This window comes from Pelophylax lessonae (assembly GCF_965119305.1).
Source record: "Pelophylax lessonae genome assembly, chromosome: 8".
Taxonomy (NCBI): Eukaryota; Metazoa; Chordata; class Amphibia; order Anura; family Ranidae; genus Pelophylax; species Pelophylax lessonae.
The window spans coordinates 196,035,659-196,061,079 of NC_138775.1; the positions used below are offsets into that span (position 1 = coordinate 196,035,659).

Below are 25,421 nucleotides of genomic sequence, written 5' to 3' on the forward strand. Positions count from 1 at the left end.
AAATTGTCATTTTTAATAGAGAGCCAATTATTGGAAAAATTAAAAAAAAAAAAAAATTCTTTGGATTTAGTGTCTGGGGGGTCTAAAAAGTGTACCTGTAACCCCCCAAGAAATTAGCATTTTTCTTATAATTTTTATTAGAACAGGAATACGGCTTCCCTACGGCGTTTTTTCTTGCAGGCATTTATCGGGCATTTTTGGAGGCAGGCATGACTTTTTTTGGATTAGTGTCTGGGGGGGGGGGGGGGGGTCTAAAAAGTGTACCTGTGAAGTTTCAGCTCTGTAGCATGTCCAGAACGAGAAAAGAAAGATCATATAGGTGTAAAAGGAGGGTCTCAACATCTCTGCTCTACTGAAAAATGATCTTTTTTTCTGGTTCAGGACATGCTACAGAGCTGAAACTTCACAGGTACACTTTTTAGACCCCCCCCCCCCCCCCCGACACTAATCCAAAAAAAGTCATGCCTGCCTCCAAAGATGCCTGATAAATATATAGAAAAAATAAAAAATAAAAGCAGACTGATATACCAGTCCTAAAAAGGGCTTTTTGGGGTGCTGTCAGGATGCTGTCCTTACAGCAGGAGTGGACACAGAACACTGGCCTAGCTAATCATTTCCCTATTAATTCAGCAGCAGCACTTTCCCTGCTCTAACACTGCAGCTTCAGAATGAATCCAAGATGGATGCTGCCCTTGCTTTTTTATAGGAGGTGGGAGGGTCTGGGAGGGAGGGTATGCTGATTGGCTGGAATGTGCCTGCTGACTGTGAGGTACAGGGTCAAAGTTTGCTCAATGATGATGTATAGGAGGCGGACCGAACATCGCATATGTTCGCCCGCCGAGGCGAAGGCGAACATGCGAAGTTCGCCGGGAACTGTTCGCCAGCGAACAGTTCGGGACATCTCTATTTCTGACGCCCAAGTGCATTACCTTACATTTTTCAACATTAAACCTCATCTGCCATGTAGTTGCCCACCAAATTATTTTGTTCAGGTCGGCTTGTAAGGTTATTGTCCTGCTTAGTTTAGTATCAGCCGCAAATACAGAGATTGTGCTGGATATCCCCTCCTCTAGATGGTTTATGAATACATTAAACAGGATTGGTCCCAGGACAGATCCTTGGGGGGACCCCACTTTCCACACCCGCCCAATCCAAGTACTCCCCATTTATCACCATTTATGTCAGGTCCACAGAGTGTACTGTACCCACTGCAGTGCCCACCACTGATATATATACGGTGGCACAGCATCTTGTTGCAAATTGAAAAAAAAAATATTTTTATTGCAGTTGCCTGGGCTGCCAGTGACTGTCAGGTCCACAGAGTTTACTGTCCCCACTGCAGTGCCACTGCCCACCCACCACTGATCAATACGGTGGCACAGCAGCTTGCAAATTAAAAATATATATATTTTATAATTGCAGTTGCCTGGGTGCCAGTGACTGTCAGGTCCACAGAGTGTACTGTGCCCACTGCAGTGCCACTGCCCACCCACCACTGATATATACGGTGGCACAGCAGCTTGCAAATTAAATATATATATATATTTTTTTATAATTGCAGACTTGCCAGTGACTGTCAGGTCCACAGAGTGTACTGTGCCCACTGCAAAGCCACTGCCCACCCACCACTGATATATACGGTGGCACAGCCGCTTGCAAATTAAATATATATATTTTTTATAATTGCAGACTTGCCTGGGCTGCCAGTGACTGTCAGGTCCACAGAGTGTACTGTGCCCACTGCAGTGCCACTGCCCAACCACCACCGATATATACGGTGGCACAGCAGCTTGCAAATATATATATATATATTTTTTTATAATTGCAGACTTGCCTGGGCTGCCAGTCACTTTCAGGTCCACAGAGTGTACTGTACCCACTGCTCAACACTCCTATAGGGTGGCACAGCACCTTGCACTCATAGTACCACAAATCTAAAAAAAAAAAAAAAAAATGACAGGCAGAGGCAGGCCACCCCGCAAGGGCCGTCGTGGTCGTGGTGCTGTGATTTCCTTTGGCCCTAGAATAATGCCAAGTGTTCAGAGGCCACAGACCCTGAACTCAAAAAATTCTGAGGACATAGTTGGCTGGCTTACACAGGACACCCAATCGTCCACAGCTTCCGCTCGGAACCTTAATGCACCATCCTCCTCCAGCTCAGCTTCGGGCACCTCTCAATTTACCACTCGCCCGCCCGCCGGCACCACCACCAACACTAGCACCACAGCCGCTTCACTTGATCTGTCAGAGGAGTTATTTACACATCAGTTGGAAGAAATAAGTGATGCGCAACCATTAGTGCCAGAGGATGTAGATAACGGGGATATGTCTCAGTCAGGCAGCATTATACACATGGACGTACATTGTGATGATGATGATGTTGATGTACCTGCTGCTGCTGCCTTTGTTGAATTGTCAAGTGAAGCGACTGATGATGACGATGTGTCCGTGGATGTCACCTGGATGCCTGCTCGAAGAGCAGAAGAAGAGGGGGAAAGTTCAGATGGGGAGACAGAGAGGAGGAGGAGGAGGAGACAAGTTGGAAGCAGGGGGAGGTCATCGCAAGGAGCTAGTGGCACAGTCAGACAGCATGTAGATTCGGCACCCGGGGTCAGCCAGACAGCACGCCAATCAACGCAAGCTGTGGCCACCACCAGAATGCCGTCATTGCAAAGCTCAGCAATGTGGCATTTTTTTTGTGGGTCTGCCTCTGATATCAGCGATGCCATTTGTAACCTGTGCCAAAAGAAACTGAGTCGTGGGAAGTCCAACACCCACCTAGGTACAACTGCTTTGCGAAGGCACATGACCTCACATCACAAACGCCTATGGGATCAACACATGAGTAAAAGCAGCACACAAACTGAAAGCCGCCATCTTCCTCCTGGTCCAGCATCTTCAGCCACATCAACCACTGCTGTCCTCCTTGCCCCCTATCAACAACCCGCCCCTCCGCCTCTCACCTTCAGCAATTCCTGCTCACCTGCCCACAGTCAGGTGTCTGTCAAAGAAATGTTTGAGCGTAAGAAGCCAATCTCACAGAGTCACCCCCTTGCCCGGCGTCTGACAGCTGGCTTGTCGGAACTCTTAGCCCGCCAGCTTTTACCATACAAGCTGGTGGAGTCTGAGGCCTTCAAAAAATTTGTGGCTATTGGGACACCGCAGTGGAAGGTACCCGGCCGAAATTATTTTTCACAAAAGGCAATCCCCAACCTGTACTCCATTGTGGAAAAGGAAGTCATGTCATGTCTGGCACACAGTGTTGGGGCAAGGGTCCATCTGACCACTGATAGCTGGTCTGCAAAGCACGGTCAGGGCAGGTATATCACTTACACTGCTCATTGGGTAAACCTGCTGGCGGCTGCCAAGCATGGAATGCGTGGCTCTACTGCAGAGGAGTTGGTGACACCGCCACGACTTGCAGGCAGGCCTGCTGCCACCTCCTCTACTCATCCTACTCCATCCTCTTTGCTAACCTCCTCGGCTGAGTCCTCTTCTGCTGTTGTGTCTTGCTCCACACCAACTGCACCCCCCCAGCTCCCCAGGGGCTATTCCACATGCCGGATACGACAGTGTCACGCTGTCCTGGGGTTGACTTGCCTGAAAGCAGAGAGTCACACCGGACCAGCACTACTGTCCGCCCTGAACGCACAGGTGGATCAGTGGCTGACCGGGCACCAACTGGAGATCGGCAAAGTGGTGTGTGACAACGGAAGCAATTTGTTGGCGGCATTGAATTTGGCAAGTTGACACATGTGCCGTGCATGGCACATGTGTTGAATCTGATTGTACAACGCTTTGTGCAGAAGTACCCAGGCTTACAGGACGTCCTCAAGCAGGCCAGGAAGGTGTGTGGCCATTTCAGGCGTTCCTACACGGCCATGGCGCACTTTTCAGATATTCAGCGGCGAAACAACATGCCAGTGAGGCGCTTGATTTGCGACAGCCCGACACGTTTGAATTCAACACTGCTAATGTTCGACCGCCTGCTCCAACAAGAAAAAGCGGTCAACGAGTATTTGTATGACCGGCGTGCTAGGACAGCCTCTGCGGAGCTGGGTATTTTTTTGCCACGTTACTGGACGCTCATGCGCAATGCCTGTAGGCTCATGCGTCCTTTTGAGGAGGTGACAAACCTAGTCAGTCGCACCGAAGGCACCATCAGCGACATCATCCCATATGTTTTCTTCCAGGAGCGTGCCCTGCAAAGAGTGCTGGATCAGGCCGTAGATGAGCGTGAAGAGGAAGAGTTGTGGTCACCATCACCACCACCAGAAAGAGCCTTACCATCACTTGCTGGACCTGCGGCAACACTGGAAGAGGAGTCTGAGGAAGAGGAGTCAGAGGAGGAATGTGGCTTTGAGGAGGAGGAGGAACACCAACCACAGCAGGCATCCCAGGGTGCTCGTTGTCACCTATCTGGTACCCATGGTGTTGTATGTGGCTGGGGGGGAAGAACACACCTTTAATGACATCAGTGAGGACGAGGAATTGGACATGAGTAGCTCGGTATCCAACCTTGTGCAAATGGGGTCTTTCATGCTGTCATGCCTGGTGAGGGACCCTCGTATAAAAAGGCTGAAGGAGAACGACCTGTACTGGGTGGCCATGCTACTAGACCCCCGGTATAAGCAGAAAGTCTCTGATATGTTACCAAATTACCGGCAGTCGCAAAGGATGCAGCATCTACAAAATAAGTTGAAAAATATGCTTTACACAGCATATAAGGGTGATGTCACAGCACAACGGGAATCCAACAGGGGAAGAGGTGAAAGTAATCCTCCTCCTACCACAACCACGCCGGCAAGGACAGGACGCTTTACAGACGTCTTGTTGATGGAGGACATGCAGAGCTTTTTTAGTCCTACGCATCGCCACAGCCCTTCAGGGTCCACCGTCAGAGAACGACTTGACCGACAGGTAGCAGACTACCTTGCCTTAACTGCAGATATTGACACTCTGAGGAGCGATGAACCCCTTGACTACTGGGTGTGCAGGCTTGACCTGTGGCCTGAGCTATCCCAATTTGCCATTGAACTTCTGGCCTGCCCCGCTTCAAGTGTCCTGTCAGAAAGGACCTTCAGCGCAGCAGGAGGTATTGTCACTGAGAAGAGAAGTCTCCTAGGTCAAAAAAGTCTCGATTACCTCACCTTTATTAAGATGAATGAGGCATGGATCCCGAAGGGACTGACAGTGGGGGATGCATTTGACTAAAAAAGCCCTGATGAGATGCCTTGGGCTAAAAATGGTCCACACGCTGCTGTATTTAATCTCTGCATGCCGGATGACTTACGTGACGTCTCCGCCACCAACTACGGTTCAAGCCGCAACGTTTTAGTGCACTTTCTGCCTTGAAAACCTAAATTTTACAGCAGCGGCTGCAACAATACCTACTTTTTCATGCATGTGTACATGCCTAATTTTTCTGGCCTCTGGTGCTACACTGTGGCTGCAAAAAAACAAAAAACAAAAAAAAAGGCACATACATGTGTCAATTCCCCTTCGTGATCGTTACCTTGTTGTGGTGAAGGGGCTTGCGTATCACAATGAAGCGATCACCTCTAGGAGTGTGTTGGCACACCCCAGATGATAAGGTCTTTGCTTCATTGTGAACAGACCAAAAGCGATCCGCGGGATAATTTTTCATAGAAAAAACAGTTTTCTTTAATTTAAAAAAAAAAGAGGGCAGCCTCTGCGGAGCTGGGTATTTTTTGGCCGCGTTACTGAAAGCTCATGCACAATGGCTGTAGGCTCATGCGTCCTTTTTTCGGAGGTGACAAACCTGGTCAGTCAAACCCAAGGCAACATCATCGACCTCATCCCATATGCATTTTTTCTGGAGCGTGCCCTGCGAAAAGTATTGGATCAGGCCGTAGATGAGCATTAAGAGGAAGAGTTGTGGTCCCCATCACCACCAGAAGCAGCCTTGTCGTTGTTGATTGCTGGACCTGTGGCAACGCAGAGAGAGGAGTCTGAAGAAGAGAAGTCAGAGGAGGAAGGTGGAAGACCAACCACAGCAGCAGGGCCGGCCTTTGGGGTGTGCGAGCTGTGCGGCCGCACAGGGCGCCATGGGCAATAGGGGCGCCGTGCGGCCATCACAGCTCGCAAATGATGAAGCCGCACAGCGGGAGGTATGCGGCGACCGCGGCCTGGAGAGGGTTAACACAGGCCGCCGCTTACCTCCCGCTGTGCGGCTGTACCTGTGTCTCCGAGTTCTGACTCTCTGCACGGCTGAGCTGTGTATCTCACACACAGCTCAGCTTCAGGGACGCGAGAGGAGAGAGAGAGAGAGATCGTCCTCCTCCCCCCATCCCCTCCCCTCTCCTCCTGGGTCTGCCCCGCCCACACTCTCCGGGGATGTGTGGGCGGGAATTTTAACACTACACAGAAGAAAAGCTGCAGCGTGAGCCTTCATCCTGGGGTAAGTAATCTTACCCTCTCTCCTGCCCCAGTAACAAATGTAAGGGGGGCTCTGAAGTAATGCGTGGGGGGCTGTGATGCAAGGGGGGTCTGGGGGGGGGGGTCTCTGATGTAATGGGGGTATGTGGGGAGCTCTGATGTAAGGGGGGGGCTCTGATGTAAGGGGGGGCTCGGAAGTAAGGGCTGGTCTGTGGGGGGCTCTGATGTAAGGGGGGTCTCTGATGTAAGGGGGTCTGTGGTGGGCTCTGATGTAAGGGGGAATCTGTGGGGGGCTCTGATGTAAGGGGAGTCTGTGGGGAGCTCTGATGTAAGGGGGGTCTGGGGGGGTCTCTGATGTAAGGGCGGTCTGTGGGGGGCTCTGATGTAAGGGGGGTCTGTGGTGGGCTCTGATGTAAGGGGGGTCTGTGGTGGGCTCTGATGTAAGGGGGGTCTGTGGGGGGCTCTGATGTAAGGGGGGTCTGTGAGGGTCTCTGATGTAAGGGGGTCTGTGGGGGTCTCGGATTTAAAATTGGTCTGTGGGGTGGGGGGTCTCTGATGTAAGGGGGGTCTGTGGAGGGTCTCTAATGTAAAGGGGGCTCTGAGGGTCTCTGATGTAAGGGGGGCTCTGTGGTGGGTCTATGATGTAAAGGGGGCTCTGTGGGGGGGTCTGATGCAAGGGGAGTCTGTGGGGGGGAACTTAGATGTAAAGGGGGCTCTGTGGGGGGGGTCTCTAATGTAAGGAGGGGCTCTGATGTAAGGGGTACTCTGTGGGGGTCTCTGATGTAGGGGGGGCTCTGTGGGGGGTCTCTGATGTAAGGGGGACTCTGTGGGGGTCTCTGATGTAAGGGGGGCTCTGTGGGGGGTCTCTGATGTAAGGGGGTCTGTGGTGGGTATCTGATGTAAAGGGGGCTCTGTGGGGGGTCTCTGATGTAAAGGGGGCTCTGAGGGGGGGGTCTCTGATGTAAGGGGGTCTTTGGGGGGTATCCGATGTAAGTGGGGCTCTGTGGGGGGTCTCTGATGTAAGTGGGGCTCTGAGGGTCTCTGATGTAAGGGGGGGCTCAGTGGGGGGTCTCTGATGTAAGGGGGGCTCTGAGGGGGGGGTATCTGATGTAAGTGGGGCTCTGTGGGGGGTCTCCGATGTAAGTGGGGCTCTGAGGGTCTCTGATGTAAGGGGGGCTCTGTGGGGTTCTCTGATGTAAGGGGGGTTCTGAGGGTCTCTGATGTAAGGGGGGGCTCCGTGGGGGGTCTCTGATGTAAGTGGGGCTCTGTGGGGGGTCTCTGATGTATGTGGGGCTTTGTGGGGGTCTCTGATGTAAGGGGGGCTCTGAGGGTCTCTGATGTAAGGGGGGTCTGTGGAGGGTCTCTAATGTAAAGGGGGCTCTGAGGGTCTCTGATGTAAGGGGGGCTCTGTGGGGGGTCTATGATGTAAAGCGGGCTCTGTGGGGGGTCTCTAATGTAAGGAGGGGCTCTGATGTAAGGGGGACTCTGTGGGGGGTCTCTGATGTAAGGGGGGCTCTGTGGGGGGTCTCTGATGTAAGGGGGGTCTCTAATGTTAGGGGGGCTAAGTTATTAGTGAACATAAAAAAGTTCCAAGAAAAGTCCAATGAATTGCCAAAAAGGTGCAATAAAATGTGCAAAAAAAATATTTATGGTGACAAAGCTGCTTCCACTAATCACCCCAAACTGACTCACCAGACTTAAATAAAAGCCGATGTATTTTATGGAATCACACTATGTTGATTCATTTTTTGCACATTGTAGAGGTTATGAATATTTAATTGTTATTTATCTAGTAGTGGTATATGATATGTATACTGTAGTAGCCATGCAGATTTAATTATTATTTTGCACTGTGCACTTTTTACAACAGAAACAGATTTGGGTGACATATTTATATATCATTTTAGGGTAAATACTATTTTTGCGCTGATTTTTTTCCCTGTTTTTATCTTGCTGCTGCACCCACTTGGAGTCAATTAGCAGCAAGTATACTCTTTAATAGTTTTTCAATAGATACAGCCATGTTTAGGGGGGTGCGAGAGGTGAGGATGGGGGGGGGGGCGCCACAGGATTAGCTCGCACAGGGCGCCTGAACACCTAAGGCCGGCCCTGCACAGCAGGCGTCCCAGGGGGCTTGTTGTCACCTTTCGGGGACCCTTGGTGTTGTACGTGGCTGGCTGGGTGGAGGAAGAGACCTTCAATGATGTCAGTGAGGACAAGGAACGGGACATGGCTAGCTTGGTATCCAACCTTGTGCAAATGGGGAGTTTGCGGTCGTGCAAATGGACGGACTGACTGACTGACTGTTAAACGGGGAGTTTGGTCTGTCAGAGTTTGGTCTGTCACTGAAGCGGGCGTAACCCTTACACTACTTGATCGATACAACATCATACCTGATCGTATTCACACACTGGATGTTTTAAAAGCACGTTATTCCAAACAATTTAGGAATGTTAGGTGATTTATGCCCTTTATGGATTAAAACCCGACTCTGCGTCAACTACCTAATTTTCCATGGGAGTTTTGCCATGGATCCCCCTCCGGCATGCCACAGTCCAGGTGTTAGACCCCTTGAAACAACTTTTCCATCACTATTGTGGCCAGAAAGAGTCCCTGTGGGTTTTAAAATTTGTCTGCCTATTGAACTCTATGGTGGTTCGCCCGGTTTGCGAACATTCGCGTTCGCGAACGGCAAATTTTAAGTTCGCGACATCACTACTTGCCACTAGATGAATCTGGAGGTAAAGTTCCTGAATAGACAGCTTGCTTAGCACTTATCTTCAGAGAACTCGCCTAGCACCTCCTTTCTATCCACCAGCTGACGGCCGCCCTCCGACTACTCTATTCTGGAGTGGACCCCTTCCTGGTCAGGCCTCTGGACATGATCCCCTGTACTCACAATACTGTTTTTTCAGGTTATCCAGTTTCTCAACCCCTCTAGTCAGCTCTCCTGAACCTCTGGGTTCAGCTCCTTCCTTCTGGCTCACCAGGCCGACTGCCTGTGACCATACACCAACTGCTGTCGAAGAGGAGGCAGCCGCCACCTTCTTTCCGGGACTCTGCTCACCAGCGAAAGACCCAGAGCACATGTGCTCCTGGCTTTTATACTACACCCCACAATGCACAGAGACAAGCAGTCTGTGCCAATCATTGGGGCATTATCAAAGTCTGTGTACCCATTGGTCAGGTTTTCTCCACTGTCCAATATGCCGCCCTATTGAACCAGCGTGAAACACTCCCCTAGACCAGATGAATCACACACTGAGCACCATGAGCAGACCTAACTCACAGATCCTGCCTCTGATAGACAGAGCCAAAAACTATACTTACTCTCTAGCACCTACCTAGGAGGGTGCTACACATACATACATTTTTTTATTTATATTATATAGTGGGTAAGAATCACCCTCCTTTGAAATATTTACATTTTATTGCTTTGCAGACTGAAATGAAGGCAGACATAGTTTTTGTTGTTCTGCTTTGTATCCATCTCCTGACTAGTGCCTGTCCAGAATTTCTTTAAACCTTTTTCTCTCTACCTTTATGGGGTCACATTTTTAACAAACAATAGGTGTGGGAACTTTGGAGTTAAGTTAGTCCCTCTCTGCATTCTATATATGGGCACTCTCTTACACTCTGATCTTAGCTTCAATAGTTTCCCCCCATGTACACTGAATGCTTAATCCGGTCCAATTTCATCCACAACGTTCCTAGAGGACTGCAGCAGTGTCCTGCTCTCTTTCTGAAGTACAAACTGATAGTCTTGCCCTTCAGACATTTTTAGGTCAGGGGACCCCTTTAAAGGATTTCAGTTCTTTCAAGTTCTCCCTCTAGACAGATAAGCTGTTTAAAGCTTCTTTCCAGACTACCCTCCTGAACCTGTAGGATGCCCAATTCTTCTCCACCTTTTACCTCTGCTGTGTGTCATATCATTACACATCTAAAATCATATTTTTTAGGGTTGGCAACAGCCATTTCACCTTGACCATATGGTCTACCATTATTTTTGTGGTCACCCAAGGTAACAAAATGAACATTTACCAATGCCTTGCACTTTTCCTTATGGTCATAAATATCACTTTTGTTAAGAGTTCACTTCATCAGTGTTTGGCAGGGCAGGGTCTGGAGAGGAACTGCATTCAGTGGATTGGTTTTCGGTTAGGGAAAAAAAAAACAAAAAATACACACCTGTAAGAAAAAAGCACAATGAGCTAGTATGCATTCCATACTAGCTCATTATGAAATACTTACCTTAGAATGAAGCCCCCGCAGCCCGCTCACTGGTGACACAGATGACATGTTCAGCCATCTTCCTTCTGGGTTTGTATCCTTCGGCCATCTGATTGGCTGGAGCTGCGATGACGTCACTCCCGTGCATGCGCGTGGGACCTGCTGTTCACGGCCCAGGGCTCTGATGGAACAGCACAGGCGGCTGTTCCTTCAGAACGCATGCGCCCAGGGCCGGCCTTAGGTGTTCAGGCGCCCTGTGCGAGCTAATCCTGTGGCGCCCCCCCCCCCCATCCTCACCTCTCGCACCCCCCTAAACATGGCTGTATCTATTGAAAAACTATTAAAGAGTATACTTGCTGCTAATTGACTCCAAGTGGGTGCAGCAGCAAGATAAAAACAGGGAAAAAAATCAGCGCAAAAATAGTATTTACCCTAAAATGATATATAAATATGTCACCCAAATCTGTTTCTGTTGTAAAAAGTGCACAGTGCAAAATAATAATTAAATCTGCATGGCTACTACAGTATACATATCATATACCACTACTAGATAAATAACAATTAAATATTCATAACCTCTACAATGTGCAAAAAATGAATCAACATAGTGTGATTCCATAAAATACATCGGCTTTTATTTAAGTCTGGTGAGTCAGTTTGGGGTGATTAGTGGAAGCAGCTTTGTCACCATAAATATTTTTTTTGCACATTTTATTGCACCTTTTTGGCAATTCATTGGACTTTTCTTGGAACTTTTTTATGTTCACTAATAACTTAGCCCCCCTAACATTAGAGACCCCCCTTACATCAGAGACCCCCCACAGAGCCCCCCTTACATCAGAGACCCCCACAGAGCCCCCCTTACATCAGAGACCCCCACAGAGTCCCCCTTACATCAGAGACCCCCACAGAGTCCCCCTTACATCAGAGCCCCTCCTTACATTAGAGACCCCCCACAGAGCCCCCTTTACATCTAAGTTCCCCCCACAGACTCCCCTTACATCAGACCCCCCCCCCACAGAGCCCCCTTTACATCATAGACCCCCCACAGAGCCCCCCTTACATCAGAGACCCTCAGAGCCCCCTTTACATTAGAGACCCTCCACAGACCCCCCTTACATCAGAGACCCCCCACTCCACAGACCTATTTTAAATCAGAGACCCCCACAGACCCCCTTACATCAGAGACCCTCACAGACTCCCTTTACATCAGAGCCCCCCCCACAGACCCCCCCTTACATCAGAGCCCACCACAGACCCCCCTTACATCAGAGACTCCCACAGACCCCTTTACATCAGAGACCCTCACAGACTCCCTTTACATCAGAGCCCCCCCACAGACCCCCCTTACATCAGAGCCCACCACAGACCCCCCTTACATCAGAGACCCCCCCAGACCCCCTTACATCAGAGCCCCCCACAGACCCCCCTTACATCAGAGACCCCCCCAGACCCCCTTACATCAGAGCTCCCCACAGACCCCCCTTACATCAGAGACCCCCACTCAGACTCCCCTTACATCAGAGACCCCCCCCAGACCCCCCTTACATCAGAGCCCACCACAGACCCCCCTTACATCAGAGCCCCCCACAGACCCCCTTACATCAGAGCCCCCCACAGACCCCCCTTACATCAGAGACCCCCACTCAGACTCCCCTTACATCAGAGACCCCCCCACAGACCCCCCTTACATCAGAGCCCCCCACAGACCCCCCTTACATCAGAGCTCCCCACAGACCCCCCTTACATCAGAGCCCCCCACAGATTCCCCCTTACATCAGAGCCCACCACAGACCCCCTTACATCAGAGACCCCCCTTACATCAGAGCCCCCCACAGACCAGCCCTTACTTCCGAGCCCCCCCTTACATCAGAGCCCCCCCCCTTACATCAGAGCTCCCCACATACCCCCATTACATCAGAGACCCCCCCAGACCCCCCTTACATCACAGCCCCCCACGCCTTACTTCAGAGCCCCCCTTACATTTGTTACTGGGGCAGGAGAGAGGGTAAGCTTACTTACCCCAGGATGAAGGCTCACGCTGCAGCTTTTCTTCTGTGTAGTGTTAAAATTCCCGCCCACACATCCCCGGAGAGTGTGGGCGGGGCAGACCCAGGAGGAGAGGGGAGGGGGGGAGGAGGACGATCTCTCTCTCTCTCCTCTCGTGTCCCTGAAGCGGAGCTGTGTGTGAGATACACAGCTCAGCCGTGCAGAGAGTCGGAACTCGGAGACACAGGTACAGCCGCACAGCGGAAGGTAAGCGGCGGCCTGTGTTAACCCTCTCCAGGCCGCGGTCGCCGCATACCTCCCGCTGTGCGGCTTCATCATTTGCGAGCTGTGATGGCCGCACGGCGCCCCTATTGCCCATGGCGGCCTGTGCGGCCGCACAGCTCGCACACCCCAAAGGCCGGCCCTGCATGCGCCAGTGATGTCAATGGCTGCATGCAAAGTAAATATATCCTAAACCTTGTAGTTTAGGATATACTTACACTACCTATAGGAAAGCCTTATCGTAGGCTTACCTATAGGTACAAAGTTACAGAGGAAGCTTTACTTCCTCTTTAACTATACACCAACTCCACTGCCGACAACTGTCCTGACACCTGACCATCATGTAAAAATGGATTTTTGTAAGATCTTACTGTAAAATCCTTTTCTCTTAAGCTCATTGACAGACATAGTCTTGATTCTCAAGAGCTGGGTTATGTTGTCTCCGCAGGAGTAGGCAGAAAGACAAAACGTTCTGGCTCCACCTTAGGGGCAGTCCCTGAGGGTATATCCTCCCTCTCTCTGCTACAGGGAATCAGTTCTGTTCTAAAGCAGTAACAGAGAATTTAACCCAACCCAACTCAATGATAGAGGGCGGGTACTACGTCTGTCAATGAGCTTAAGAGAAAAGGATTTTACGGTAAGATCTTACAAAAATCCATTTTTCTCTATCGCTCATTGACAGACGTAGTCTTCTTGATTCTCAAGAGCTGGGACATCCAGAAGCAGTGCCACAAATGAGGGGTGGGATTGACAAAATCAAATCCAATCTAGAAGGCCCAACCGGTGCCAAACTAGAAGTTTTAAAGGCTCATTATAAACAAAGAATGAGACTAAAAGAAAAATTTCCAACGGAAAAAACCCTCGAGGTAGACCACTGGTCTCCTCAAATTGCGGCCTGCAAAACCTTGCGGCCAAACGAGGCATCAGACGATGCCATTACATCAACTTTATAATGTTTTGTAAAGGTATGCACCGACGACCAGGTAGCCGCCTTGCACACCTGGACCACTGACGCCTGATGGCGAAAGGCCCATGACGCACTAAGCGCCCGAGTGGAGTGCGCCTTAACAGGGAACGGGGGCTCCCGACCCTTAATAGAATAAGCCTGTACTACCGTCTGTCTGATCCATCTGGAAATGGTCGCGGCAGATGCAGGCAACCCCTTTTTGGGTCCATCCGGGATCACAAAAAGTGAATCCGTCTTGCGAAACGAGTCTGTCGTTTTCAAGTATACCCTGATCGCCCAGACCACATCCAAGGAGTGTAAAGCAAACTCCCGAGGATGACTGGGCTTAGGACACAGGGAAGGTAACACAATTTCTTCATTCAGATGAAATTCTGAAACCACTTTTGGTAGGAAGGATGGATTCGGACGAAGAACCACCTTATCTCTATGAACCACCAGATATGGTGAATGACAAGATAATGCGGCCAGTTCTGACACCCTGCGTGCAGAAGTAATAGCCACCAAGAAGGCCACCTTCTGGGACAACGTAGGTAGAGGAATCTCCCTAATATCTTCAAAGGGAGGTTTCTGAAGAACCGACAACACTAAATTAAGATCCCAGGGGGGTAACGGCACGTGCACTGGCGGAGCCAGATGTCGCACCCCCTGGATGAAATTCCGCACCAAGGAATGAGTAGCCAAAGGCTTCTGAAAGAAGATAGCTAATGCTGAGACCTGACCCTTGATAGTACTCAAGGCCAGTTTCTGCTCAACCCCTTGTTGCAGAAAAGCCAATATTCGACTAATCGAATAAGACCGAGGACGGAACCCCAAAGGTTCACACCATGCAATGTAGGACTTCCATGTGCGATGATAAATCTTTCTGGAAGTCGCTTTCCTTGCTTCAACTAGAGTAGGAATAACTGAAGCTGACAAACCTTTGTCCTTCAGCACCTGGGTCTCAATAGCCAGGCCGTTAAAGCCAGCGATCGTAAAGCAGGATGGAAGATCGGTCCCTGAGACAGTAGGTCCTCCCTGAGAGGAAGTCTCCACGGGACGTCCGCCACCAGTCTGACCACGTCGGCGTACCAAGCTCGACGAGGCCAGTCCGGAGCTACCAGAATTACTGGAATTCCTTCCTCCTCTATCCTGCGAAGAAGTCTTGGCAGTAACGCGAGAGGAGGGAAGGCATACATTAGCTGGTATTGCCCCCACGGGGCGATCAGTGCGTCTGTGGTCTCTGCTAGAGGATCGCGGGAGCGAGCCACGAATCTCTGAACTTTCCTGTTGAATCGTGATGCCAACAGATCCACATCCGGGGTGCCCCACCGTAGGCACAACTGGTGGAAAACGTCTGGATGGAGGGACCATTCCCCCTGATCCAGAGTCTGACGGCTGAGATAATCTGCCTGCCAATTCTCCACCCCCGGAATGAACACCGCAGAGATCGCTGGAACAAACCGTTCCGCCCAGCGAAGAATGCAAGCCACTTCTTTGGCCGCTCGGACACTCTTGGTGCCCCCCTGGTGATTGACATAAGCCACGGCCGTGGCATTGTCCGACTTGATCCGAACCGGGCTGCCCTGGAGCTGCTCGGTCCAGTGAATCAGACAAAGTCTGATCACTCTCAGTTCCAATACATTTATCGGCAATCTGGATTCTTCCGGGGACCAAAGTCCCTGGACAGATAACTGACCGAGAATTCCTCCCCATCCGGATAGGCTGGCATCCGTGGTCACTATCGTCCAATATATTGGCAGAAATGACTTTCCCTGGCTGAGCATCGGAGACCGAAGCCACCAGACCAGAGACTCTCTGGTCTGTTTGCTCAATCGGATCGGATTGTCCAGGGATTCCGGATTCCGATTACATCTGAGAAGAATCTCTTGCTGAAGAATTCGGGTATGGGACTGGGCAAATGGGACTGCTTCGAAGGAAGCCACCATTAACCCCAGAACCCTCATGCAAGTCCGAAGGGAAGACCAGCTGTTGGACAGTAACAACTGGACTGCTGATTGAATCTTTCGGAGTTTCCCTACCGGAAGGAAAACTCTTGTCCTGACTGTGTCTAGAATTAGACCCAGATATTCGAGCCTCTGGGTGGGAACCAGAAATGACTTTTGCTGGTTCACCAGCCACCCGAATTCCTGTAAAGAAATCATAGTAATTTCTATGTTTTGTAGCAAGGTCTGAGGAGGCTCTGCATGAAGCAGAAGATCGTCTAGGTAACCAAGAATCGATATGCCTCTTTGGCGCAGTAGTGCCAACATTGGGGCCAACACCTTCGTGAAGTCCCGCGGAGCCGTGGCGAGACCGAAAGGTAACGCCACAAACTGATAGTGGTTCTCTTCTACGGAAAAGCGTAGAAATCGCTGATGCCCTGCGAAAATGGGAATGTGAAGATATGCGTCCTTGATGTCTATGGACGCTAGGACATCCCCTGGATGCAGGAAGGCTGCTACTGTGCGAATGGACTCCATTCTGAATCTTCTTATGTTGACAAAAGAATTGAGTGCCCTTAAGTCCAGAATTGGACGCACTTTGCCCTCTTTCCTGGGTATTGTAAATAGGTTTGAATAAAACCCTTGAAACCGTTCTGTCCAAGGAACGTGGACTACCACTCCTTGTTGTAGTAAATCTGTGACTGCTCTCCGCAGATCTTCTAAACGATCCGGGGATAGTCGGATATTGGAAGGGAAGAATCGCGCCGGTGGGAGAGATCGAAACTCGATCTTGTACCCTGACCTTATGACTTCGCAAACCCATTTGTCCGGGATTCTGGAAAGCCATGGATCCGGGAACCGGCGAAGACGTCCCCCCACCCCAGTTATGGGTGGGGGCGCACCTTCAGGCTTTGGACGGTTTATCTTCAGGTCTGGAAGGGGCGGGCTTTTGCTTGCCCGACCAACGACCCCTGACGCCTCCTGCAGGAGCTTTGGAGGACTTAATTTTTTCACCCGCGGGACGAAAAAACCTCTTGTGAGCAGAAAAAGAAGGCCCTCGTCTTTGACGAGTTCCTTTACCTTTAAAATTTTGCGGTAAAAAAAGGTGCTCTTTCCACCCGTGAGATCCTTAATGATCTCATCTAAGTTGGCTCCAAATAGACGCTCTCCTAAAAAGGGGATATTAGCCAATGCTTTTTTGGAACCTTGGTCGGCTAACCAACCTTTTAGCCACAGTGTACGCCTGAGAACCACTGCTGAGACTGATGCTCGCGCCAATAATGGAGTGGCGTCTAACGCCGCATCACACACAAACTGTAACCCCTGTATCATTTGTTCCAACAAATCTGATACCGCCTGAGGGACCTCTTCTAAGTCCCGGCGTAACCACTTGGTCCATTCAGTTACAGCCTGCGAAACCAGACCAATAGCTATTATAGGTCTGAAAGCTGATCCAATCAAGGAAAACATGGTGCGAGACATAGCTTCTATCTTGCGATCCACTGGATCTTTAAAAGACGGAGCGTCTTCTAGAGGAATAACCGTGGCTTTATTCAATCTAGCAATTGGTGAATCCACCACAGGTGGTTCTGTCCATTTCTTAATGAGGGTTTCCTCAAACGGATAACGCCTGTTAATGCGTTTAGAAATAGTAAAAGTGCGTTTTGGCAGACGCCATTCTTCTTCGATTGGAATGCCAAAACATTTGGGCAATGGAAAAACCTTCGCCACTTTGATGCGTTTTTTAGTCCCAAAAGGGATTTCAGTTTCAGCTATTTCCGATGGAATACCCTGTAATCTTAAGGTTTCTTGAACAGATACAATGAGTGCGTTTACCAACGCTTCCTCTCGGGCTATGGCTGATGCCGAAACATCCTCCTCGCTGTCTGAAGAGACAGGACCCGAGACACCAATCCCAGATGAAGTACCTGCAACTGCAGAAATAGGCTCAGAGAGCCCCATCAAATAAAGAATGGATATCACGGGTGGAGACAACAAGAAAATTAGAATTATTAAAACCCTGGGGAGAACAGGACCAAGAGTATGAAAATAGAATAGAGATTTGGGAAGTATGGCAAGAGTATAAAAAAGGAGAAATAAGGGCTCATTAAGTATCTTCCGCAAGGGGGGGGAGGGGGAGAGGGGAGGGGAGGGGGAAAAAGTAAGGGAGATGTATGCATATAGTTTAAATCCCCCCATTTAAGGAGGGATGATATTATTGTATTAATAAAGTTTTGTATGTTGAAAATCTTTAATAAAGAAAATTAAAAAAAAAAAAAAGAAATAGGCTCAGAGTCTGAATCCGAGGTTTCAGATAATAAGGGGCTAGGCGGGGGTCGCTTTCTTGCGCCCTGTCCCCGACAAGCCACTTCCACCCGGGACACAAAAGTTTCCATAATAGCTGACAATGATTCAATTGTCAGTGGGGTGCTGGAGGATCCTGCAGACCCCTCGAGGGGATCCGGAGGAGATACATGAGTGGCAGGGTCCATGTTAATTCAGGACACCTTTGCCAGCAAAAACAAAAAAACTTTTTTTTTTTTTTTTTTTTGTGTGTCTCCCCCTAGCGCAATAGCGCCCCTCAGAGTACCTGCTTCTCGATCCCACAGAGAGAGAGAGGGACCCCCAAGGCTCACCAACCGATGCAGTGAAGTTTCCAACCAACTGCAGTCAGCGTCTGTCTTTTACAGACTGGAAGGAGCTGTTGCTTTTTCCCGGGTAGAAGGACGTGGCTCCGCCCCCTGTGTACGCCTTCCGGCGTTCCCAGCTCTCCACGAGGTAGCTGGGCTCACGAAACATGGCCGCCCCCATAGAAGAGACATAAGACTCCAAAAACATGGCGGCCGGCGTGACCTGAGGACATACATGCACTTGGTCTACGGCAAAATGGCGGCGGACCGCCGAAATCGTTTTCCCAGCAGATCCACCTGCATCTCTGCTAAGTGGCGATATATGGATCTACAGGAGATACACTACAAATAAGGTAGGATTATACCTCCTATGTCTGCTGTAATGTTACAGTCTGCTGGGTAGAGTGTTAGCTCTCAAACCAAGTCCACTTCCCACAAACACATGCTGTATTTACAAGGGGGACTTTTTAGTATCAGATATATACTGACCATATATGGAGGGGCCCATAATTCATACTGCCTCATAACGAGGAAAGAAAAAAGGGAACGTTTACTCACCATACCAAACCGACAGGCACCCTCTCTTCACAATACCCTCTCCACCGGGGTGGGGGGTTGTGGACCACTCCGGACGCCTTGACTCTCTGGTTCCTGGCGTCCAAGCGAGACTTTTAACTCGCAAGGTCAGTCCCTCCACTGGGACTCCGTCGCGGCCGACCCAGCGCGGAGCTCTGGTCTGCACGCGCTCGTAGGCAGAAACCGGGGTGACCACTGGATCTCAACATCCAGCCCGGCGCCCGGCCCCGCATACTTACTTGAATGTGTCGCGGCCGACCAAGCGCAATGCAATGGTCTGCGCGCGCTCGTAGGCCGGCTGGGGTGACCACAAGTGTCGCCCAGTCCGGCATTTTTGCTTGAAGATCTCACAGGAAAAACACTGGAGAAAAACTACCTAAAAAAATGTCTTTTTCTAAAGAAAAAAAGTCTTGCCAGGACCAAAAGATCCTAGCAAGGAACTTAGGTCCTTACTCCTGACTAGACAGAAAAAAACTGATTCCCTGTAGCAGAGAGAGGGAGGATATACCCTCAGGGACTGCCCCTAAGGTGGAGCCAGAACGTTTTGTCTTTCTGCCTAGTCCTACTCCTGCGGAGACAACATAACCCAGCTCTTGAGAATCAAGAAGACTACGTCTGTCAATGAGCGATAGAGAAAGTAACATTTAGATCCGTGACCACAATCACTTCATTTTTACCTGTGCCATCTGGCATTTCTACCATCATCCGCTTATTTAGCACAGCATCATCCATTATCACATCATTAGGCCCTTTGTGATCACAGACATGACTTCTTCTGCACGCTCCCTCTTACTTGGCGCTTCCATCTTGGAAGGATATCTGCAGTAGCAAGTGCACCCTTGCATAAAAGTTGCTCTGCAGGCCCTTCATCTGGCACCACAGAAATCACGTCTGCTCCACTGTTACCAAAAGGGGCCTTTTCCCAATAAAGTTAGTTGCCCATCTGTCACAGTCTGTTTTCTCTGTGCTCCCATCAGTGGTATTATGCAATACCAACTGCCCAAGGAGACCCAGAGGGAGAGAGTGGTTCCGCATCAGACCCATTACACGTCACTTTTGTGCAAACTAGGCGGCTGTGGCAATACATTTTAAACCACAGCAGACTGCAATACTAAAAACTTACCCCCTTGCTGTGGTGGCGCTTTATTAAACTCATGGACACTTCATACCATTCATTGCCAGCATTGACAGACTGCAGTAACCCATTATCACCATGGGTATTTTCAAACATTTTCAATTCAACATTTACATTCTCATCACCAGGTTCAAGAACCCTCTTGTCTATCAGAGTGGCACCATAGTTGTCCCGGGCAACCTCTGGCTCTAACACACAGAGCTCCCTGGAGGTTTCTAGAAACACCTCTGTGGCCTTATATCTTGTTGCTTGAGGAGATAGCATACCCTGCTCAGCAGTCACCACTACCTTATTAAACTCAGAACCTTGTTCAATTGACTTAGGTGTACACACAGAAGCAAATTCATGCTCTTAATAAGCATTACATTATCAGATTCAATTTTAACACTTGCCTCCCCACTGGACAGGGCACTGCAGCAAGGCAAGTCCTTTTCTACATAGACAGTGGATCGACCTGTTGGGGTCACTTCCACTCCAGTGTGAGCAATCACATAGTCTCATGACTAACAACAGTCTTACCTATCAGTGTAGGTATGAAAAAAAATATGTAAAGATTAGAGGTGGGGAAAAAGATATATGTAAAGTGCGCTATCCTAAAAATCAGCAAATAAATATGATGGAAAATAATGTATGAACAAATACTTTAAAAAGCAAAAATGTGTCCAACCTAAAAAAAAACTCACAAGTGAACAGTGTGATAGTGTTGTAAAAAAGAAATATGAATTCCTAAAAAACTGAATGTAAAAAGACAATAGTGAATTCTTCTAGTATATTCAAACTTAGTCCTAAGTAAAGTCCCACACAGTGACACATATAACATAGGTTGATAGGGGGCATGGCTGAGCAGCGGATGTAACAGGACGTGTTCCTTGCATTCTCCGCTGAAGATCCCAATTTAATCCTCTGGGTGGCAGCTAAACTAAGGCCTCTTTCACACGGGCGATCCGATCAGATCCGCCTGTCAGTTTTTTTAGGCGGATCTGATCGGATCCTCCATGCAGCTCTATGGGGCAGCGGATTTCACAGACAGGATCGGATGCGCTGCCATCCACATCCGATCCTGTCCGTGAAATCTGGACGGATGGAAACCCTATTTTTCCATCCGTTCAGTAATCGGATCAGATGAGAGCGGACAGGCGGTCCGCTCTCATCTGATCCCCCATAGAGGGCAGCGGGGGCTGCGACACCTCCCTCTCCGCAAGCGGAGACGAGCTGTCATCCGCCGGCTCAGCGGGGATCGCGGATCGATCCCCGCTGAGCAACACGGATCCGCCTACGGAGGCGGACCGTGTGAAAGAGCCCTTACTCGAACTGGTCACAATCATTACCGATAACTTGGTGAGGGAGAGCGGATCTGACCTGAACACATTACCCGCGCCGCAGCACGTCCAAGAGGCCTAAATCCGCTCGGTCAGCTCCGGACATGTCTGGGCAAGAGGACGCGGCTGCCCGTCTCCTCATGAAGGAGAGTTACAAGGAGGCTGCACAGAAACTTTTCTCATGCTCCTCATTGAAGGGGTCCCGTGTCGGAGGACTTTCGGGGGGGTTAGTGGGGATGACGGCGATACGGCACTGTTGGAGGACACAATCAGCCATAATTACAGCATGGGACACGAATATGGCCTCTGACCCCTGCATTATGCAAACATCTATTATTATTATTATTATTATACAGGATTTATATAGCGCCAACAGTTTGCACAGCGCTTTACAGTGTGGGGAAGACAATACAGTTACAGTACAATTCAATACAGGAGGAATCAGAGGGCCCTGCTCGTTGGAGCTTATTACTGGGGAAGACCCAGAGCCCACACTGCGGGATAATATTATAGCCATGACCACTTGTAACTCCTCTATTACAGCCCTCACAAATGATAAAAAGGAGTGATATTCGAAGTATCGTTTATTAGACATGACTTGCAGACATTGCGGGAGAGAACAGCAGCTCTGGAGGGACATGAAGATAGGAAATTTCGTCTGGAAAAAAACCCAAAAAGGCACCACATCCCAATTGCAAAAATAGGAAAACTCAACCACCCATGGAAAGGGAGGAAGAGAAAATTGGGTTGGGGATTTTTAAGGTGCCAATAGACAATTTTTTTTTTTAAATATACTAAATTTATTGTTATATTTAAAATCAGAAAAACAAAAATGTGAAAGACATGTGAAGCAGCTGATGTAAAAGGTGAACAAACAGGCTTTTCAGAGTACAATCCAGACCCCCTTTTGCTCTCTGCTCAAGCTGACATCTTCAATGCAGCAGCTGGCGGGGCTCCATAGGCAAGAACAGTTATGGCTCTTGACTATGGAGCCGCCAGCTGCTGCATTAAGGCTCCGTTCACATCTAGGCGTTTTGGGGCGTTTTTGGGGAGTTTTTCTGCTCTAGGATCAGCTCTCAAAACGCCCAACAAGACAAATCCTATTCATTTCAATGGTCCCTGTTCACATCTGAGCGTTTTGACGCTGTAAGCAAAACCCCCAACGCTCAAAAAAAGTACATGAGCTTCTTTTTGGGCAGATTACAGGCGTTTTCCATTGGTTTCTATTCAATCTAAAAAGGCCTGCACAAAAAACGCCTGTAAAAACGCCTGTAAAATCGCAGTAAAAAAACTTGCGGTAAAAGTCGCGGTAAAATACGTGCGAAAACGCTACGCTCAGGTGTGAATGTTATTATGGATAGTGTAGGACCCACCGATAATGGGGTACTTTGACGCAGTGGTGGGCTTGAGCACGATATGGCCATATGGTGGAACTAAATCCCCATTTTTATTTATGGATTGTCTCCATATTTGATAGTCATTTCTTTTGCATGGTTGCGCTATTCTTTTTTAATATTCAGGTGTGAATGTAGCCTTAAGATGTCAGCTTGAGCAGAGAGCGAAAGGGGGAGCCTGTTCGTTCACCTTTACATCAGCTGCTTCTGGGAAGAGGATGTCGGCTTGATAACCCAAACGGAGGGGGAATTGCATTCCTGCATTAAGAAGTCAGTTCACTCACAGCTGCTTACCTGCAGCTTGCTAGTAAGCGGCTACTACCTTTATTAACAATCAGAGCACCTGGACTTTTTATCAACCCATTTTAGATGTGTCACTGAGTAGGACTTTACGTGGGACTTTACTTGGGACTAAGTTTGAATATACTATAAGGAATTCACTATTGTGTCTTTTACATTCAGTTTTTTTTTTAGGAACTCCCATTTTTCCTATTTACAACACTATTATACTGTTCATTTGTGTGGGTTTTTAGGTTGGATACATTTTTGCTTTTAAAGTATAATTATTTGCTCATACATTATTTTTCATCTAATTTATTCAATGATATTTATGCATATTTAAGATAGCGCACTTTACATATATCTTTTGTCCATCAGTGTAACAGGTTTTGCCATGTTCATTTCAGTTTGTGGACTCTTTTGCTGCACTTACATGTAATTGTAAAATTACAGCAGGCATCTCCTCTATAGCACCCCCTGCAGGCACAAAATGAATTTCCTTACTGTTGCCAGGGGTGATAACAAACCCTTTTAAACAGCTGTGTTTGCAAAGACTCTTGCTCGACAACATTATCTCCAGCTGTATTCCAAAGCCTTAGACAAGAAAAAAAATCCCATGCCCCAGTTGACCACATTCCAGGCATGGTACTTTGTGACCTGTTCTGAGGGAGTTTCTCTCCTAGCAACTCCCAACATGCAGAAACTTGCTTGCATCTCTATGGGGAGGATGAGACACCTCTACCCTGTAGCTCCTCCTCCTCCTGGATTGCACACTTTCTCCGGTTGCAAGGGAAATGGCACGCTTCCCCGCTGCACTTTGCGGGCTTCCCTTTCTTATCCTGGCTTTGCCGCCATCTTCTGTAGACAATCTCTTTCTCAAGCGATCCACAGGTCTGACATCACAGGCATTGCTATGGGAAACCACACTCTTTTCAAACTTCTGGTAAGCCTGTTGCTCTCTCCTGGCACTCAGAGCAGGTTTCCCAAACGCAGACTTGCTTTGCTAGTTAACTTTGCCCGGGAGGCTGGGACAAAGGGCACATGGGAGACAATGCTCCCTTTTCAGCTCGCTCAAAACTGAAAAGCCAGCTTCTTCTATGACCCAAGCTCCCTGGAGCTCCTCAACCTGCCTGGTTGAGAATTCTGGGTCATAATCTCTTTCTAGACCCTGGTAGGGCAACGCTCTGCCACAATATATACATACACAAATAGTTTTACACACACTAGTGAATCTTTATTTTACCAGGTGCAAGGCCCTACACATTACAAGTTAATGACACATTATACCTGTATATACAGCTTCAGTGGGAGTCATTGAAAAAAGTTTTGGAATGAATCTTTTCATCTTTTTTTACAACCAAACCACTAGGTTCGAGTTCTTACTGAGGCAAGAGCCTTAATTTAACGATTCCACATTACCTTATTATAAATATAACAGTTAGTGAACATGGTGTTGAAATCTTTCATGCACTCCATAGCATTTGTATAGTAGTTGTACTCCAGCCTCTTCCTTACGGTACTCAAATCCATAGGATTCTTTATGATTTGATAATAATCCTAAGAGTCAAAAAAACATACAAAGCAAAAAACATAAAAATACAGCTAAAGTAGAAAAAAATGGCAAATAATGAAAACTAAGCATAGTAAATTTCAGATAAATGGGAGGAGGTCTTCAACAATGAATCTACACTGTAAACACCACAAGGAAACCCAAAAAGTAAAATGGTTTTCCAACAATGTTACCTTGATGAACAAAATAAAGTATCAGAAGTATCAGTGATAGAGCCATCCTGCTATGCAGTGCCTAGCCTGGTACAGTCCTTCCCTCCTGCCCTTCTCTTCCCTCCGAGGGAACCTAGGAGCCGCTGAACGTGCCCGTCAGGCAGGCTTTAGGAGCCCAGGCAGTCCAGAACCCACGGAGACATGCGGGAGACTCTCGGAGTCAAGGAGACAGCCGAACCGAGCCAAAAGACCACCATCAGCACCGAGCAGGGTCCGAGGGAGGCCTGTACTGTGCAGAGGAGCCACAGAAGAGCGGGACCAGCCACCTCTGTGAGGGATAATAAACGTAACAAGTCCAAAGGATCATCGGTAATCCTGCCATCTCTGTGTGAGATAATCAGCTCAAAAACAGGTGCTCAAAAAAGACAGCACCAGTGATTCCTAGCAGCTCACCTCCAGCTTTGACTCCTTTGACTCTCTGGTGAAACAGAACGCCGTTTCCTATTAGGGATGGTCAAACTCTGAATGAATGGACCGAGATCTCTAGATGTACAAGGATCCCAGTTTTTCCTCCAGC

General features: G+C 48.8%; 1 protein-coding gene across 1 annotated transcript in view; it reads right to left on the minus strand.

Moving 5' to 3' along the window:
* Positions 1-24,667, minus strand: part of BRDT (bromodomain testis associated) — a gene marked incomplete at its 3' end in the record, with an annotated part of 211,867 nt that extends 187,200 nt beyond the window's left edge. The window contains exon 1 of the mRNA XM_082265438.1: positions 24,542-24,667. Within this exon, the coding sequence (XP_082121564.1) occupies positions 24,542-24,652 (111 nt within the window). The 5' untranslated portion in view covers positions 24,653-24,667. The remainder of the gene's footprint in view (positions 1-24,541) is intronic.
* Positions 24,668-25,421: the final 754 nt, after the last annotated feature.